This window comes from Hippopotamus amphibius, chromosome 12, assembly GCF_030028045.1.
Source record: "Hippopotamus amphibius kiboko isolate mHipAmp2 chromosome 12, mHipAmp2.hap2, whole genome shotgun sequence".
Taxonomy (NCBI): Eukaryota; Metazoa; Chordata; class Mammalia; order Artiodactyla; family Hippopotamidae; genus Hippopotamus; species Hippopotamus amphibius.
The window spans coordinates 83,777,022-83,795,615 of NC_080197.1; the positions used below are offsets into that span (position 1 = coordinate 83,777,022).

General features: G+C 52.8%; 1 protein-coding gene and 1 long non-coding RNA gene across 5 annotated transcripts; one reads left to right on the plus strand and one right to left on the minus strand.

Annotated features, from left to right (window-relative positions):
• Positions 1-5,625: 5,625 nt before the first annotated feature.
• Positions 5,626-13,647, minus strand: HOXC13 (homeobox C13). 4 transcript variants are annotated; one of them, XM_057702969.1, is made up of 2 exons: positions 12,823-13,644; positions 5,626-7,241 (listed from the first exon to the last, which is right to left on the minus strand). In XM_057702969.1, the coding sequence occupies exons 1-2, from the start codon at positions 13,538-13,540 to the stop codon at positions 6,985-6,987; spliced, it is 975 nt and encodes a 324-aa protein (XP_057558952.1). In that variant the 5' UTR covers positions 13,541-13,644; the 3' UTR covers positions 5,626-6,984. The 4 variants fall into 4 exon arrangements, 1 of the variants encoding a protein (XP_057558952.1); XR_009048460.1 differs by having other exon boundaries at positions 7,106-7,241; positions 12,326-13,647; XR_009048459.1 differs by lacking the exon at positions 5,626-7,241 and adding an exon at positions 7,252-8,973 and having other exon boundaries at positions 12,326-13,647.
• On the plus strand, positions 12,880-17,332 carry LOC130833377 (uncharacterized). Its single transcript, XR_009048462.1, has 3 exons — positions 12,880-13,012; positions 15,000-15,277; positions 16,196-17,332. It is a non-coding gene; the product is annotated as an uncharacterized LOC130833377 (long non-coding RNA).
• The last annotated feature ends 1,262 nt before the right edge of the window (positions 17,333-18,594 follow it).

Here is an 18,594-nt window from a genome sequence, read left to right on the forward strand (position 1 = left end):
TGACTCCAATCTCCTAGAAGGGGGAACCCAGGAGGAAGGTCTTAGCCTTTTCCCATACCTCACCAGCCTGAAAATCTCAGGCCCAGAGCTGCGCTCGCTGCCCTCCCGGCCAGGCCGCTGAGCACTCAGAGAGGCGGCCACAGGGCGGCAGATGAAATGCCGGGGAAATGAGGATGGAGTGAGGACTGCCTTCTTCCAGACACGCAGTTTCTCCCAGTCCGATTTGGCCGCATCAAAAAATACCATTTCCCCCAAGTTTCGGACCCTGGGCACTGGCACACGCACAGACCCCTCTTCCTTCCGTGCAGCCGACACTGATTCCTCTAGGAGAGAGCTTGCCGAGGACCATCAGCAAAATTCACATCCCCAGTGCCCTGCTATCCAGGATCACAAGGAACCTAGGGGTTATCAGGACCCCGGCGAGGACCCAGGCAATCTAGGAGCCCAGCCTCCTCGAGCACCACCGCGGTTCTGTGCGTCTTTAAGGCTCCCCGGCCGCACATGCAGCTCAGGCGCCCCTTCCTTAACCCGGCTCGGACTAACACGCTGCAGAGCGCTGCGCCCAGCCTGGGTCCCCGGGGCCGGCGGGAGGCTCGGGTGCAAAGCTTCAGATCTAAATCCAGCCTCGGCGAGAATTACTCGCCAGGAGCTGGCTGGGGACTTGGTGAGGAGAATGCGTAGGACTCCAAGCAGCCGAAGGCGCTGCGCAGCCGCTTCTAGTCGGGTTAATCCGCCGGCACTTGGCAGCCCACATGCAAAACTGTAATGGCCAGACCCCAACTCTGGACCCGCGGAGCGATCTGTGCGCCCACTCTCCCGCACGGTCATCAAATCACAAGATTAGAAGAGGTGGACTGCCCCTGGACCACAGGCTCCTGCTGCAGCTGGCCTGGCTCAACCATGCCCCGCTCATCAACTCAGGGGTTAATTAAAACTGAAGGCCAGGATGTTGTCCAAGGATTTCCTTGAAGACCGGCGGCAGCCCTCGTGCTTCCTCGCATCCACCAGAAGGATGCCCCCGCCGCCTCTCCCGCACTGTCTCTGTCTAAGCCTCTGTCCGGCATCTTCGCGGGCTCTGCGCGGGTCCTCGAGTCCCCGCCACCGCCGAGCCAGGCGAAAGGAGTTATAAAATCTACGCTGGCTCTGGTGGCCCGGGCAGAGTGGCTGCGGAAGGCTTAGGCCACTGCAGAGGGGCTGTGAGCCGCAGTGTTCGGGTTCCCCAGCCAAACAGAGGTCGGAATTATTCCGCGCGGTGCTGCCTTCTCCCTCGTCAGTCAGTCGAGGGGCCAAGGCGGCCCAGTTCAAGGTCACTGCCTAGTTTGCACAAGGCGGTTCTACAGCGTATGCAAATGAGGAAGGGCCTGGGTCCCCGAAGGGAGGTGAGCAGGGGCTAGGGAGAGGGGAGATGAAAAGCGGCGGATAGGAAAGGTCTGAGCCCCAGTCCGACCTCTCAGCTCTCTCCCTGTCGCCCCTTTAAGGCATCTTAGGCTTGGGGCAGGATTTTGTTGGGTTCAGATAAGGCTGACGGGTGGAGGTAGGGGGCTCAAACTCCTCTTTCTTCGCTTCACCAGCTCATGCAGGGGTCGGAGCCCACCTGGCTCCCAGGCCCTCTTATGGGCGCCTAGGACTTAAGGAGAAGATTGGGAGGCCCCTTCCCCTGTGCTGCCTTCCAGGGCTCTGCAGCCTGGAGGAGCGGGGTGTGAGAGGGACCTTGGGTGGAGGGCCCAGTCAGGCTTTCAGGCTCACACAAGCGGCCTGGGGTCAGCAGCGCCCTTACCTCCTCCAAGCCTTCTGTGGCTCCACTGGGCCCCCTCCCACCACAAGACCCAGCCCAACTGCCACTCAGGAAATGGGGAAAGGGTAGGGGGATCCCAGGCGGGAACATCTAGGAGAGCATCTCCCCACCCCTCAGCTGAGCATTCCTAAAGGAGCCATCTTTCCCCCACTCTTTCACTGTCCCTTCGGCGCACGAATAGTTAAATCGTTTCGCGGCTCTGACATTTCCCCCCTCCCGCCAGCAGAGGATCTCCTCCGCCTAGTGAATTACTGAGTGTCAGGAAAGGTGTGGGGACCAAGTTTAAGAAAAAAAAAAGCACCCTCTCCGCAAACGCACACCTACAGCTGCCAGCAACGCATGGGGAGCCCGGGCCTGGTCTCCGTCGACCTCCAGGCTCGGTATGGGGTGAGGACTACCCAGAGTGCCCTCTGCCCCACAGCCAGCTGCTGGCTGTGACCATGGCCCATGGCCAGGCCTAGCTCTGGGGAGGGGCTGAGATCTGCTTGGGGTCTGCTCTGCCCGGCTACCCAACGGCTTCCCAAACCCAAGTCTCCAGTTCGGGGCGGGGACGAGGGTGGTGGTGGGCACTGGCGGATTGGGGTGGGGGCTACCGGCCCAGGAGGCTGGTGGGGGTGGGAAAGATGCGCTGCTACCCCGAGCCTGACTGGGCTGGAAGAGCGGGGGTCCACTTACCTTTGGAGACGGAAGAGGTTCAGAAGGGTGCGGGGCGGGAGTTTTCAGCCTCTAGAAACCCTCCGGGTCCCCCCTCCCCAAGGCAGCCCGCAAGCCCAGCCGAGGTATCTGAGGAGGGCGGGGTGGAGGAGGCGGAGGCTGCGGCCAGCGGTAGGCGCGCGGGAGCCGAGTTGCTGAGCATCTCTGGAGAGGCCGCCTTTTATGGGCGTTATTAGCGCCCCTGTCTAGACTGGAGACGACACCTCTGTGTGTAAACAGAGGCGGCGGGCTCTGGCGGAAAGGGGGATGGCGCGTCAAGGGGGCGAGTGGCCCTCCCCTCCTCCGGCCACCGGAAGATCAAGGCCTTTTCCACCCTCCCCCCTTCCCTGTGCTCCCTGTGATGTCAAGGTCAGAAAGACCTAGTCACGGTCAAGGCTAAAAGAGGAAGAGCCTGGTTGGTTGTGAAAAGGCTTTGGCCCCCTCCTCCTCCCAGAAGCCCCTGGCTCCCCAGGGCCCCTCAATCCTCTACCAGCGCTGGTCTAGATACACATCTGCCTGATCCGACACTTGGAGTTTTTTGAGGAGTGGGCTCCTGACACCATCCGTGTCAGACCCAGGTGGATCTTAGGGTGGGGAGTTCTCCTCTGAACAGAGGGGGCTGCCGAAGCGTCCCCAGCTTCAATCCTCTGAGAGATGGAGAGTGTACCAGGGGCTGCCCCTGCCTTACACTTACACAGGCCTGCTGACCCAGCCACCTGTGGAAAAGCCTCAGGAGCAGATGGTCTGGAGACCGTCGTGGAGGGATCTCCTGAGAACTGCTGGCTTTGCTCCCTCAGGTGGGTTCCTGTTTGTGGGACTGACTACTGGCTGAAAGGCCCATTCTGCTGGCCCTAGGTCTGAGGACTAAGATGTGGGTGGGGAAGGGGTTTTCTTCCCAAGCTCAGGAAAAACTCTAACTGAGCCCTCCCTGGCAGCCTGGTAGAGTGACCTCCGGATGGAGAGTCCTGTGAGGCTCCAGCTCACCCAAGTCCCCCAGCCCTGGCCACAGGGAGCCACAGGGAGCAGGGGATGCCATTGGATTATGAGAAAGATAGCAGGAACCTCAGTCGCAGAGGTAAAGAGCTGTCCATTTCCCAGGGATGCGTCTATGCTCACAGTCCTTCAGACCCTTTCTACCCCCTTGCACCCTCATATTTATTGCATCCTCACTCTCACACAGACGCTAGGAGACTGGCCTTGGAAAGAAAGGCTTTTTATAGATTTGAATAAAGAAAACACATTCTACACCCTGAGATGAGTGCCGGCTGACAACACTGCTACATGTACACACACATAGGCAGTAAAGGCTGAGGAAATTCTGCACTGTTCAGAGGCTCTACACACACACACACACACACACACACACACACACCTTCACAGGAATGTCTCACAGAGTTCCCCAGTGAGAATGCCAACCCTCAGAGGAAGGAAATTTAAGGAAACAACACCATCAGGGAAAGAACCATACTTTTCCTCAACTCTGGGGAGTGTGTGTCTCCCCAGAACACACACTTACACAATACCTGTCTCACAGAGGCATTTCCATTCTCACGCTTGCTCATTTTTATGGGAGAGGCATCTCCAGAATTGATCCAGGCATATTTAATCCAGTGCATGGGAGGCATCTTAAACACCCTGGTACAAGGGGGCTCACAGGGATTCAGAGGGACGTCAGTGATTGCCCAGCTCACGGGTGTCCACTGCGACCCCAATGAGCCTGCACACGCTTTCTTGCTTCTCTTTTCCGTCGCCCCCTTCTGGGGCCTTAGGGTGGATCCCTCCGTGTGGGAAGACTCACTCATTTGATTTTGTGTAGCTTTGTGTGCAGAAATGGAACGATGCCTCGGAGAACTCTACAGTTCTCTTTCCCCAGTGAGTCTCCAGCTTCCACTGAGTCTACAGCTGTGTCACTGGACTACCCAATGTGCCCTCAAGAGGGGTTAGGGTATCAAGGGAGCCCCAGGTCTTTTGTCTACTCAGTTCCTTTTTCTGACCAAACACACACATTTAATTTTCAGTTCTTTCCATCTCAAGGGAGACTCGGGTTTTGGAGAGAGGTTTAGGGTGGTGAGTGGGGAGAGAAAGGGGAGATGGAATTAAGAATGCACATTATTTCTGGGCGATTCATCTATTCCCTCCTAAATCTACACTGCCCAGTGAGGGATTCTTTGGTAGTTAACCCAGAGTTGAAATGGAGTAGAACAGGACTGGCAGCCACATCAGCAGTTGAGCCTCCACAGAGGGTGAATTCTTCAGGCTCTTTGTCTCTCAGACTTGGGGGGGGGGTGTGTGTGTATGTGTGTGTGTGTGTGTGTGTTTCACACACCCCCAAACATTTATTTAAATAAAATTTTAAGAACTTCAACCATCTGGCAAAGGGAGATCGGAGAACTCTGATTTCCAACCCAGTGCCTCCAGTCTATGTCTCAGGAGAGGAAAAATATTATATATAAATAAAATTTGCTGCAGTAAAGATTTAATCTGAGATAACATTGTTTTAGGCTATATTGCTTTTTAAAAGTCTCTTAACCTGACAACTTAACGATCTCATTAACTCCGCCAGATAGGAAGATAGGCACAGACAGGGAAAACATAGGTTGGTGGGGAGGAAAAGGGGGCAGCTTGGGAATGCTGAGTTTGCAGCAGCACCCCAGCAGGGCAGACTGAGGGCACCCCTTCCTAGCTCCAGCTCTGAACTGTCTGGCGGCATTCGGGACTCTCTGGGGGTGGTAGGGCCTCAGGAGCCTGTGGCTAGCACCCCACTGCTGCCACCGCTACCACTACATCACCCCGCTCCCAGCTTTCTCCGCACCAGATCTGAGCCCTATTAACTGAACTCACTCACCTGCTCCCAGGCCTTTTCAGTGGTGATCACATCCTTCTCTCCCCAACATACTCATCTATTTGGAGCATCAGGATGGGAAAGAGTTTTCCCCTGTCTAGGCCATATCAAGAATTTGAATAACTCACTTTAAAAATGTAAGTGGAGCAAAATATGAATTTGGGATCTACCCAGCTGGGGGTGATGTCTCTACTCTTTCCCCCTGCCCATTCTGGCTGAGTCAGGGCAACAGAGCCTACCCCAAGAGCTTCCAGTGGATAGAAAGAGTTTCAGAAGGAATCTGGGTAATAAAATCAAGGCAAAAAAAAAAAGATTTTATTTTAAAAACAGGTTTCTGGGTTTTTTTTTTTTTCCTTTTTGCATTCAGTACATTGTCATTCAGACATCACAATACTATATACAGATACACAACATTTTTTTAAAAAGCCTAATTCTGATGAACATTTCAAAAGAACACTGTTTTGTAATGCACCAGTGGGAAAGGAGAAGGTGAGCCCCCAACCCCAGCACCTAGCTGGCCTTTGAGGAGGGAAATGTCAGGCAACCTCTACATTAGCTGGCTAATTGGAAGCTAGTTATTTTGGCCTCTTGGAAGAAAAATTGCTTTCCTCTGGACAATGAGTAAAAGTGAAAGTGTGAGGCCTTCTCAGTTACTGCATTGATGGAGAAGAGACGGGAGAGGGGATCTGCTGGGGGATCCGCTCTCCATCCCCTTGGAAGAGAAGTTTGTCCTTTCCTTAGAAAAAAGTTCTGCTTCTATGCCTGGCCTGATCCTCAGCCTCACCAAAGAGAGAGAGAAAGAGAGAAGACATATTTAGCAGCGTGGTGGGAGTTTCTGTCTTCCCTGGATTTCCGCATGTTGATCCGAGAAGCAGAACAGAGGAGGCCATGGGGACAAAGGTGGCTCCGGAGAAACTCAGTTCCTTGGTTTATTGGGGGGGGGGGGGGGGGGGGGCGGATAGGTGGCTCCTCAGCCAATTCCAGCTTTTGTTGAAACAGGAAAGAAAGAAAACCTAAGCGCTGTCTGTAGTCCAATCACGATGCCAGATCCCTCATACTTATCATTAATATTAATGTGACTTTTAAAATACGCACAGAAAAATCTTAACTGGGAAATCTTGCCTAACTAAGGAGTGCCAGAGGGACAGGGAGCAAGAGCAGGGACTGGAAGGAAAGTAGGAGCTCGCCAGGTCCTGGGCCCAGTCGCACCCTGGAGCGGGGCGGGGGTGGGGGGGGGTGTCATCTACCTGCCCAGGCAAAGGATGCGGCAAGAATGGGAGTCATTCGGGGTTCCCCAGCTCTGCTTTGGCTGGAATGACTGGGCTTTTCGATGCCACTCGGCTTTCCGGCAAGGCGAGGAGTGAGGGCTAGAGGGAGTGGAAGCAGGGTGCCTTCCTCCCAGAGCCCACCGGGATGCACCTCCAAAGCCCTTGAGGCCGGATAGGTCCCATCTGCATAGGGGTGGGGGTTGAGGATGGGATAGGGAGTAGAGGGCGGTAGAGCACACCCTCCGATACTCTCTGCCTCCTGGCGGAGCGGTTCCTATTTCTGGTTAACATTAAATATTTGCACCGGAGAGAAGTGTCCTTCGGTGTGTTCGGATATGGTACAAATCGGCGACATAAATAGACGGGGTGGGCGACTGGGTGGGCGGTCAAGTAGAGTGAAGATGAGGAGCTTTCGATTTGCTGACCACCTTCTTCTCTTTGACCCGCCGGTTCTGGAACCAGATGGTGACCTGGCGCTCCGAGAGGTTCGTGGTAGCCGAGATGCGCCGGCGCTTCTCTTTGGTGATGAACTTGCTTGCCGCGTACTCCTTCTCTAGCTCCTTCAGCTGCACCTTGGTGTAGGGCACACGTTTCTTGCGCCCGCGCCGGTAGCTGTTGACCTCGGGCTGTAGGGGCACCACGTCTAGGGGAGAGAGAAGGCGGACGGCAGGAAGTGAGTCGCGCGGTTGGACCCAGGACCGGGCCTCGAGGCTGCCCGGCTGCGGAGGCGCAAGGTTCCCACGCAGGGACTCAAAGGGAGCGGGCGGATTGTCCACAAATCTTTTGCACCTCTGTTATTAGCAAGGCCACGACTTAGGTGAGGACACTGGGATATTGTCTCTGGTGCAAACTTTAAAGGAGGGGGCGCCCAAAATTCAAAAACCAAGATAAATAATATTTTAATGCAATATTTTAAAACGTATAAATGAAAGCCAAAAAATCCATGACGAACAAAATATCAAAATTTTAATAACTATGGGACCAGTATTACTGATTTCTCCTTTTGCCTCAGGCTTCAATATGGCTCTGCACAGCACTCCTTATTAGAATCCCTGTTCCCTTAGAGAGGTCCCTCCAAATTCCACCCTAGTCTACTAGCCTGCAGGATTGCAGGTATTCAGAATCATTTGGGCATCGGCCAGTTTATACTCTGCCCCATTATAAAAGGAGGGAAGGGGGCTTCCTAGGTGGCGCAGTGGTTACGCATCCGCCTGCCAATGCAGGGGACACAGGTTCGATCCCTGCTCCAGGAAGATCCCACCCAAAAAAAAAAAAAGGAGGGATTCTTTTGTATGTTTGAGGGAGGGCATGGCAGGAAGGGAGACAGTTTCAGTGGGCACCGCCCACCAAGTGGGGCCTCTTGCCTTTGGTCACTGGCTCTGCACTAGGAATCTGAGGCCAGCACCAACAGCTAGTGAGAAGAAAATTGTTTAGGTGAAGCCAGACTGCCTGGGAGCCAATCTCTAGGAGGCCAATGTTGTGAGCCATTTAGTAACATCCAAAGTGGGAAGTCCCTAGCACTGAGATGTGGGGAATCAGGTTCCTAGAAGTAGAGAGTCCACACCCCAGGGTGTGCCCACCAGAGGAGACACCAGGAGAGCTCTATAAGTTCACATAAGTCTCCTATAAAAAGAAATCAGCGTCCTTCCCTTGCCCTTACAATGTCCACTCACCAAAACAGAGCAAATTATACCCCAATTCCCTATCCTTGTCATTCCTCCAAAGCTGAAGGAAACTGTCTCTACCCCATACAGGAACCCTGATCCTAAATTCTAAATACCTTGTCATCCTACTACTAGTTCAATTTCTTTATGCTCTGAGAATGTAACAGGAACTAAAGGCAATATGTGTCACTTCCACTCCACCCTCACCTGTCAATAAAAAGGTCATAGCAACACTTTCAAGGGGAAGTGGGGAACTAGGGAGATTATCTGAATAACTCATCCCTCAATTTTTAAAAACGTAATTGACAGAAATCTTCATGCAGGATCTAATGAGGACTGAAGATCTGAGGTTTCCCCTTCATGCTTACTGCCCTTTGGGAGTGTAGACACAGTGTAAAATGAGGACACAAAGCTCTTCCTGAAATGCTTATTCTAACCCCCCACCCCCATCCCACTTCATGAAACACCTTCCTTATACCCGTTCTCATTGGGTCTGCTTTCTCTCAGGGACCCTTGTCTACACAGGATGGGGAGAGAAGAGGTCACCATCAAATGCAGGGGGAAATAAAGTGCACGGAAAGAATATGGGAGAGAGGGGGTTCCAATGGCCTGGTTGGGCTGTCTTCATGATGACAATTTCTCAGGAAAATTGTTGGACTTGTCGCTTTTCTCTGCCTATGTAGGAATAGGCCAAGTTTTTTTTTTTTTAATCTGAAAAACAAAACAGCTTCACTTTAGCAGAGCAGATCCTTGATGTTAAAAAGGAATTTTTTTACACAAGATAATTTTTTGAAAGTCTCTCAGTTCTCAAATGTGTTTTACTCTTAGAGATGTAACTATGATTTGAGAAATTGATGATTCCAAAACAAAAGTAAAACAGAGTCAGTAAGGATACCATGAGGCTTTTTTTTTTTTTTAAATCCTTGTAACATTTTTTTTCAGGCTTATTTTATTAAACCCATTTTACAAGATAAGGAATCTGAGGCTCAGAGTAGGTAAAAGAACTTAAGTGCAGAGCCAGATTTTAAACCCAGATTTTTGGACTCAACGTAATGACACAGTAGGTTCTAAAATGGAAACAGACCACCTGGTACAATTTAGTTTTAAAATACCTCCTTTTTCCTAGAGAGCAAATGGGATAAAAGTGATTTGGGGTCCCTGAATTAACCAGATAATTGCCCCTGATTTTTTTAAACTTCACTTTCTGGAAATGCTCACAATTATCTACCTGATTTGGGGTCTCTTAAATCCCAACTATAAATTTCCAATGAGGTTTAATCAACAAATCCTTAAAAAAGGTCGGTTTAAAAAAAGCAGATAACTGATCTAAATTGGTTACTTTTCTCTACAGAATGCCAAGGGTTGATTTGGCCAAGTTTTTCGTGGATCAGACCAAACTGCTGGTTGTTTTGGCCAACTGGGGAAATACCTTCAGTCTTGCCTTCTCCAACAAGCCCCCTTTCATTGTCTGCTGTCTTGTCTGGAAAGGAAGTGGGATCTACAGACGTGGAAACATCTGGAAGCTTAGGGCTCGAGTTGTGTCTATGCTGCCGAAAGTTAAGGAGAGGACTTGGTGATTAATTTTACAATCAACCTTTCCCTAATTTCCTTTCAGAGCACACACACACACACACCACTTCATACCTGGGAACCTAATAGACATTTTTGAGGAGTGAATAAAAATCAGATCAATGCTCAGCCATAGCTCTCTCGGGGTCCTGTGTACATGTTCCTACGGTCCATTCGCTCTTGACCACCCACTCCCACAACAGGGCTCTGGGCTCTGAAGAGGACCTTGTTCAGCTAGAAATCCTAGTCACTCTCCTCAACCAAAATCCAAAGGCTTGTCAATAGAGACGCCCAGTATGGCCCAAAGAGCCCATTATTTCCTTCTCTCTATTACTGCCCCCCATGCGTCCTATCTGTCTTTGTCTCTCCCTGTCTCCCCCATCCCACCCCCCTTCTCTCTTGGAATTTCTGCCTGTCAAAATTAAAAATTGTCTACACTCACTATAGGAAGGAAAAAAAAGAGCAATGAAGCAAGGGTCTATATAATTGGGTGAAGGAAGAAGCCACAACTCATCTTGGCCTAATTATCTGGATCTTTCTGAACAACTGCCTTCATCTCCCACACCAGCCCAGACTGTCATAGATGAGGTTTCTCAGAGCCAGAGGCGCTGAAGAGAGACAGTAGTGTTTATGCCTAGATGGCTGCTGAACAAACCACAATTGCATAGACAGAGTTATCTGGAAATCTCACTACTTCTAAAACAGTTCTGTGTGGGTAGAAAGATGGAGGGTGTCTGAAGATAATTTCTTATTCATCTGCCTTTTGCCTGGACCTCTGCACTCACTGAGATACACCAGCCCGATTCTATTTCCACACTAGGAGTGTGTGAGGACATAGCTGTTGAGACACACTGGGTTTTATATCCATTTCCATGCCTTAATTTGCAAGTGTGTTAAATCTCAGTTGAGCTGTATTTTTTTTTTTAATGTCAAAGATATTTTTCTCTAGGAGGCTGTGATTAAAAAACTGCTTACTTTTAGCAGGCTTTTTTCCCCCTGGAAATCTTTTAAGATGTTTATTTTGCTCAAAGATATTTCTGAGCTTTTCTCCTATCTCTCACTCCCACCTCGCTCCACATGTATACACCGTGATGCCTGAGAAGTTCCCTCGCTCCACATGTATACATCGTGATGCCTGAGAAGTTCCTTCTCATCACCTCTTTGCACTAAACCCACTACCCATTGCTCTAGACCTGTGCCTCTGCCCCTCTGCCCTTCAGCCCCTTAGCATGGCCTGTTGCCTACCGGCTCTGCTACCCATGCTCCAGGAATTCCTGCTAAACCCCCATCTCCTAAGGAGCTTCCCGTCTGGGTGAGATGGGAAATTAAAGGGACATATCTCCACAACAAATTATTGTCCACCTACGTGTGAGTTACCTATCTTCTAGAAAAGTGTTATTATGTGTTTCATATTAGGTAGTTAATAATAGGAATCATATTATATAAAAATACAGTCAGTGCAGAATAGGTAATGCATGACACCATGTACTAAAATTCTATGATCCTAAGTCTTCCGGCAGACAGAAATTGGGGTGGAAATCTAGTGTGGGTTCCACCTTGGTCAGTTGTGTTATACTAAGTCATCTTATACTATTTACAAGAACGTTATTTGCTACACTTTCTAACATCATTCAGTAATTTTTTTTTTTAACCATCTGCCCTTGCCTCAATCCCGGATGCAGAGGAATTTTAGGCCCACCCTTAGGAGATATTCAGGTCCATATTTCCCAATGAAAATGTCCCTGGGTCCACATGTAGGGCTGGGGGGCCCTCTGGGCAGTATGGGGAGACATATATGACTGTTCTGGCCCCCAGGACCCCTGTAGGCATCGGAATGGAGCCAGTCAACCCTCTGCTTATATATAGCTGGAGCAGACTCAAACTGTGGATTCGCGAGACGCTGAATCCTGATTTCTCAGTGGAGCACTGAACACAAAGCTCCTGATGTGGTTTTGAGAAACCTGGACTTGGTCTTTTGCCCTGGGGAGTAGGGGTGGGGTGCTGCAGCATCCCCTCCTGTTCAGAGATAGCCTCAACTGGAAAGGGAACAGAACATGGGTGAATTCCAATCCCCCACGGCGTACATAGCCAGACAATACAGAGATGTTCCCCAGCCTGGGCCTATACTTCAGATCCCTCCAAAACAGGTCTCCCCCACCTCCCACCCCATCCTCCCTTCAGTCTTTCTGTATCTAAGGCATGGACAACTCTCTTTCTCCCCCACATTTGGGGGAGTTGGTAGTGAGAACACGCACAGGATTTGAGCTCAGTATACCAGAGAGGCAAAGAATTCTATAACCCAGGAGAGGGATGTGAACTCCCTCCTCTCCACACCCTGCCCAGAGATTTTACCTTTCTTGCGCCTTTAACAATCAGGAAATTCGTGGTCAAATTCTTAAATTAAATCAAGAAAAGAAAAGAAAAAAGAAAACATCCTACATTTCTGCAGATCCTGGCAAATTAGACCCCTATTTAAACAAACAAACAAACAAACCTGTCCAGTGCCTGAATGATCTTGGAAATTTAGGCAAAGATGACGTTTGGGATTCTTATTTTTTTCCCAAAATTATTCAATGAGTTGAGCGTTTTGTCCTAGTGGTTCTGGATTCCAAGGCACCCAAGGCCCACCCCACCCCCATTCCTGGCCGGAAGCGGGCTTAGGCGGCCAAGAGCCGCGCGTGAGACTGGAACCCGTTGGGGGAGGAGGTGAGCTCCCGACTGGAGCGGAGCCGGCGGCCCGGCGCTCGGGCGCCTGTGATTGCTTCACTCTCGGCCGGGCAGCTCCGGGGAACGTGTCGGAGCAGATTTCTTCCCCGGCGCATTCCTCAGCGCAGCTCGCCCGGCCGGCTCCATCTGCAACCCAGCAGAGCCGGCGCGCCGGGGCCAGACGGCGGGGGTGGCTGGGGCGCGGAGCCCCGGGGCAGGCGGGGCGGGGAGGGGTCCCTGGCGGCGGCGGCGGCGGCGGCGGCGGCGCTCGGGCCCCTTCCTTACCTGGAAAGGGAGACTTCCAGAGGTGGGCGGACTGCGACTGCTCCTTGGAGCAGTACACCTGACTGTCCCAGCCGCTGGAGAGAGCCCAGTGCTGGTAGCCTTCTACCGGGATAAGCGCGTCGTGACGCGGCTCCGGGTGCCCGCTGATCCCAGGCACCACAGACACGTCCAGGTAGCCGGGCATCGCCTGGTAAGAGCTGGCGAAGCTGGGATAGAAGGCGAACTCCTTGGCCCTGGAGGACAGGTCGTCGCCGGGCAGGGCGCCCGACGGCTCGGGGTACTTATCGCCCGGGTGGTAGGCGCAAGGCTTTTGCTGCAGGTTCACGTTGTGCGACAGGCGGCAGCCGTAGTAGCTGCCACCGAACGGGTAGCCGTAGCCCAGGGTGGCGCTGGACGAGGTGGGGGGCGCCGGCGGCGGGGCGCACTGGCGCGCCGCCTCCGGGGCCGGGATGTCCGTGTAGACGGCGCCCTGCGGGGCGCCCAGGGGAGCCGGCGGGCGGCCCAGCACGGGGTGCGGAAGCAGGTCGCGGCAGTGGCTGGCCGGGCAGCTGCTGCCCAGCCCGTCCATGCTCGGGGCTTTGCCGGGGCTCGCTCCGCTGCAGCCACCCCCCGCTCCGCCCGCGCCGCCGCCTCCCCCGCCGCTCTCCGCCGCGCTGTCCTCATAGACGTACATAAGGCTCTCCGGCCAGCGCGGATGCAGGAGCAGCGAAGTCGTCATGACATGATCTGCCCGAGCTTTTTAAAAACTCCACTCGCCACAGGCTGCGAGCTAGGGAGACACCTCGCTCCCTTTTCCCCTCCCCCATCCCTCCTCCCTTCCCTCTCCACCCCTCCCCTCCTCCTCCTGGTGCTTCCACTACCCTCCCTACATTCCCTCCACGCATGCGGGGACACTTCATTAAGAAATAGCCGGCTCCCGCCCTCCTCCCCTCGGCAACCCTACCGCGCCCACGTGACGCCGCCCGGGCATGTGATGCCCCGGCCAGGTCTCCTTGGGTTCCCACCCCTAGAGGAGGGGCGGGGCGAAAGGGAAGAGGTCTCTGCAGATTGGCTCTCAGCAGGGGCAAAGAGGAGGGAACTGGGAGATTTAAAGGGACAGGGCACCGCCCCCTGGCAGGCCCTGGGGAGCGAGAATGAGGAGGGGGAGGCTGAATTTCGCCGACGCAAAGGGGTCTGGCGAAACCAGAACTGTTTCTGGGCGCCTCCCACTAGGTTTAGGAGGCATATGAGGGAGACTGATTCCCACCCAAAAAGATCGCTGTGACTGCATTGGGGCTTGGAGCTAAGGATGGGGGAGACACCGTATTTTTTTTTTCCCTTAATAAATAAAAAAACTAGAAAGCAGGCGGAAGCACAGCGGCAGGGCGTGGGGAGCCCCGGTTCTGGCCTTGGTTGACTCCCCGGGAGCTCCGAGCTCCGGCTGGAAAGAACCCGACACCTAGCAGCAAGACTTTGATGTCGGGATTGTGTTTCCATTTCCGATTTTCAGCCACTTTCCCCAAAGCCCCAGTTGTCTGAGAGGGACACTCTCTAGACTCGTTGCCTGCAGCTCTTCCTCCAGCGGAGCAGAGAGGGCTGGGAGGATGTAATAGCCCCCAAACACAGATATCATCACACGGAGGGCGGGATGCTCTCAATGAAAAATTGAGATAGAATAAAGGAGAGAAATGGGGGTAATAGAATAGACGGGTATTTCAATATGCGATAGAAATAAAAAGCCTCGCAGTGAGATTTTTCAAAGAGGGGAAGGAGGAGCAGGGATTCGGTCTAGGAAAGCTGAAAAGCCCTGGATGCGAACAAGAAGACCACGCGCTCTGAGATCCGTGTACAAAGGGAAACGTGGGATGAGGGAGAGTCCGCAGCGCTGCCCCTTTGGAGGGACATTTCTCAGGCGCTACTCTGAGAGATCCCAGGAGGCCCGACCCTAGCCCCGCGGATCCGCCTCCTCCCTCAGCCGCCTGGGTAGAGCGCGGCCACAGGCTGAGGGGCTAGGCAGACCCGGGATCAACTCAGTTGCCAGGTGGATAACCCAAACTTTAGGTCCCATAGCATTCTTGGGGTCACTACCTTTTAATGTGAAGTGTTTCGATGCTTTGAAATTGCTCAATCTTTTCAAAGAAAAACTTAACACCAACTTACTAATTTTCTAAAAAATTCCCCCTCTTCTCTCCTCCCAGTCTTCCGACTTTTCTATCGAGGCACCCCTTTCCAGAGAGCATCTCCGTGGGGTTGAGCCAAGTTCCCTTTCAGCACAGGGCCTCCCTGAGGGGAAGAGGTAATAAAAAGAAAGGACAAAAGTGGGGGAGAGGGGCTGCAGCATCTCCCTTTCCTGCCTCTGCCGAAAATTTTAAATGCTGGGCGCTCCTGTCCAGACAGCGCACAGGCCGTGGCCAGGCCATAACCTCGGGCTAAGCCAAACCCACTGGATCCCTCCAACTCCAGAGCAAATGACCAGGTCTGTACTGAGATCCGGCCCTCCGGGCTGCTTCCCTTCCCCTGGTGGGGGCAAGGTGGGGGCAACGGAGGGGCAGGGTGGTGTATGACGATGGAGGGTGCCCTGGCCGTGGCTGAGTTAGGATAAGAGACGTAGTCCTTATCAGTGTGATGTTCATTCGGAAGGGTCGCCTCAGAATTCCGGAAAGCAGGCTTCGGGCTGGGCTGGCAGTAGGAGGAAAAATATATCAGGAAGCTTGGAAATGTAAGCAGGCTAGCTTGAGTGTGTGTTGAGGGCGATGATGGTGGAGGGAGGAGAGACAAGTGGAGCCGAAGGTGGGTCTTGCTGGGAGCCGGCTCTTGGCTAGGAAGCTGGCTTCTCTGCCTCCGGAGTCCCAAGGTCAAGGTAAAAGGAGGGAAGCAAACACGGCCTGGCTAGTCTAGACTGGGTTGTGTGACCTTGGCCCCCCGCGTCTGCCTGAGGCCTGGCTGGCAGGGGTAGGTGGGTGAAAAGGTCTGCCGGTTTATTTTTTTCCAGCCGCAGGTGTAGGGGTGGTGCGGAGGCCCTGGCTTCCCCTCCTGTGAAGTGCGGGGTCCACGTCCGCTTGGAGAACCCAGGCCGATGTGGATAGGGCTGAGTGGGGCGCCGGGCAGAAACAAAGGGCCTGAAATGGCCACCCCATTCCTGGGGTTCCTCCTGGGTCTGGAATAATCTAGCCCAACGCCAGACGCGTCTTCATAGGCCAGAACCCAAAGACGGGTCCTCCAGCCTTTGGGAGAAAGGGACAGAACAGCAGAAAGGCTCTGGGTGTAGGAGGCTTAGCAATAAATACAATTAATAGTATGTTCTTTTCCAAGTTTATGTAAGGGCATTAACTATTCCTATTGCAATGAGATATAGATTTAATTAACACAGCAATTTTACAATTCCATTTATTAGGGGTGCTTTGCGGCCAAAATTTAGCTAGGAGTGGAAAGAAGAGGAAAAGTTGCCTTCCTCGAGAAGACCAGCCGAAGAAGACGTAGGCCCCCCAGAGACCTGAGAGAGTGGGAAGGCTGGAGGGGAAAATTCAGGATTCAGGGCGTTGAAAGCGCTGGGGAAGCCTCCGCATCCTCTGAAAGATTCCCCACTCTTTCGCTGGGTTCCCCAAGATCTTCCGCGCCTGAAACTGTGGGCTCCAAGACTGGGGCGCCCCCGGAGCAGGGAGGAAGGTGGCGAGGAGAGAGCCTGAGGGCGGGCAGCTCAAAGTAGAGCCTTGTTGGTTAATTAACTTTAAGCCTGAGGTCGCTTCTCCCTCCTCCCCCGAAAAAAAAAAAAGAAAAAAGGTGGATCTCACTGAGACACAAATAAAACCAAATTAAACACTCCAAGAGAATATGCACTACTAGAAACGTAGTAATTACATCTCCAAGGCGATGAGGCGATCCTGCCCTAGAAAGCCAGGCGCTGAAACCCTTGGCTTCTTCGGCTTCAGCTTCGGTGCTAACCCCACACCTCTCAGCCACACCTCGCCCAGCCGGGGCTTCACGGATGGGCCGATGGAGTTGGACTGTGGATCCAGTTGAGAGGAAATCAAGAGGAATGAATAGAAGCGTGACCTTTCGGTCTCTAGCTGTGATGTTGGTGTGTGGGACGGAACATTTCATCACACCAAAGGAAAATGGAAAATGGCCCTCTAGCCCCGTCGGAAAACCCGGGCTGCGCTCTCCGCTCTTTTTTTCAAAGGGACATTTGTGATGGCGAGCCACGGGAGCAGTTCTGCCCTCAGCTTCCTGTATGGACTGAATTCCCGGCTAAGTTCAACTCTGAAATTCTTGTTTTCAAAGACTAATATATAAAGGAGATATTCAGTATGCCTTCTCACTGGAAGAGTGTGTGTGTGTGTGTGTGTGTGTGTGTGTGTTTGCACGGGTTACCTGCGCCCACGCCTGGCCTTGGTTTTGGGGTCATCGGCAGGCTCCATGCACTGTTCCAGCACATGCCCTTGTGGATACGGCCCAGATGTATTCATGAAGATACCCAGCCCTCACTGAAATCCTCTCTATGCAAATAAAGATCTCTGCTGGTCTGTTTATTTCTCTGGATACACACTTGATTTATATGCTCATCCTGCTCTCTACTTAGATATCCCCAGGAAAATGAAGAGGCAGATGTCTGTGTCTTTCTCAAGTTGAGGGGTGAAATTCCTGCCCGGCTGTGTTAGAGACCAAGTCGGAGGGGTAAGTTAGCAGCATTTGCAGCAGGAGCGAGCAGGCTTGCTCGAGGGGCGGGTGTAGCTTGAATACCAGGCTAGGGAGAAGGGGATGAAAGTAGTGAGGTTGGTGTGCCCCTTACTCAGTGCCCAGATTGCCTTCTCTGGAAATCAAGCATCAGCTGATTTCCCTCCCCCGCCCTTCCTCCATATTCCCCAGGGGGAAAAAAAGGGTTTGAAGCTCTGAAGCCCCTTCCCCCCTTTTTTTAATGGGAGAAATTCCAGTTTAAAAAAAAGGAGGGGGTGGGTTGAGGCTGCAGGAGAACAAAGAGCCTTACCACCATGAGGTCTGGATTCTCGCCCAGACTTGGGGCCTCAGTGGGCGGGCATAGAGTTTGGGGGGCCCTTTCCTGTCCAGAATACAGGCTGCAGGCAGGATGGAAGAGGAGATTTGTGGAGGACAGAGGACATAGGGCTTGAGCTATCTAAGAAAGAAAGGAATGTTTGGGATAGAAAGGCCACTTACAAGAGGGGTTGGGAGTTCTGGGGCGTGGGGGGAGGGTGCTATGGGAGAGCCCCCTGAGAGTGTGACTGAGTGAGGAGAGCCTTCCACACACTCAGAGGAAATTCCAGGTGGGTCGCAAAGGGTGACACTGGTGGGGAAGGAAAGAAAAGTGGCTGATCCTGGGGCTCCCTAGCCCTGCCCAGTCCCCTCCTTGCCTCCTTTCCCTTCACCTCTCTTGACTGTAAAAGGTCAAGGTCGGGGGTGGCCCAAGGAGTGTGCAGATGCAGATGCCACTCCCAGGCTCCTGGATCCCTCTGGAACCTGCTGCACTGTAATCTCTCCACCCCCAAAGCCTGGACTCAGAGGAGAGACATCCAGGCTTCTCCTCCCAGTCCAAGACTCACCTCTTGGATAGCGGCTGCCATCTGGGCGTCTTCCTCCTTCATTCCTCTTTGCTCCTCAGGCCCCCAGCTTGAGGGAAGATGGGAGCAGGATGAGCTGAGGCATCACTTTGCTCCTAGTTTCAGAGTTTTCTACTCTCAAACTCAAACTTGCCTTCCTCCAGGCCCTATTTACTTCCTTCTCTTAGACATCAGGGAAATCCATTCTCTTCTGCTGTCAATTTAGGATTGCAGTGTTGGC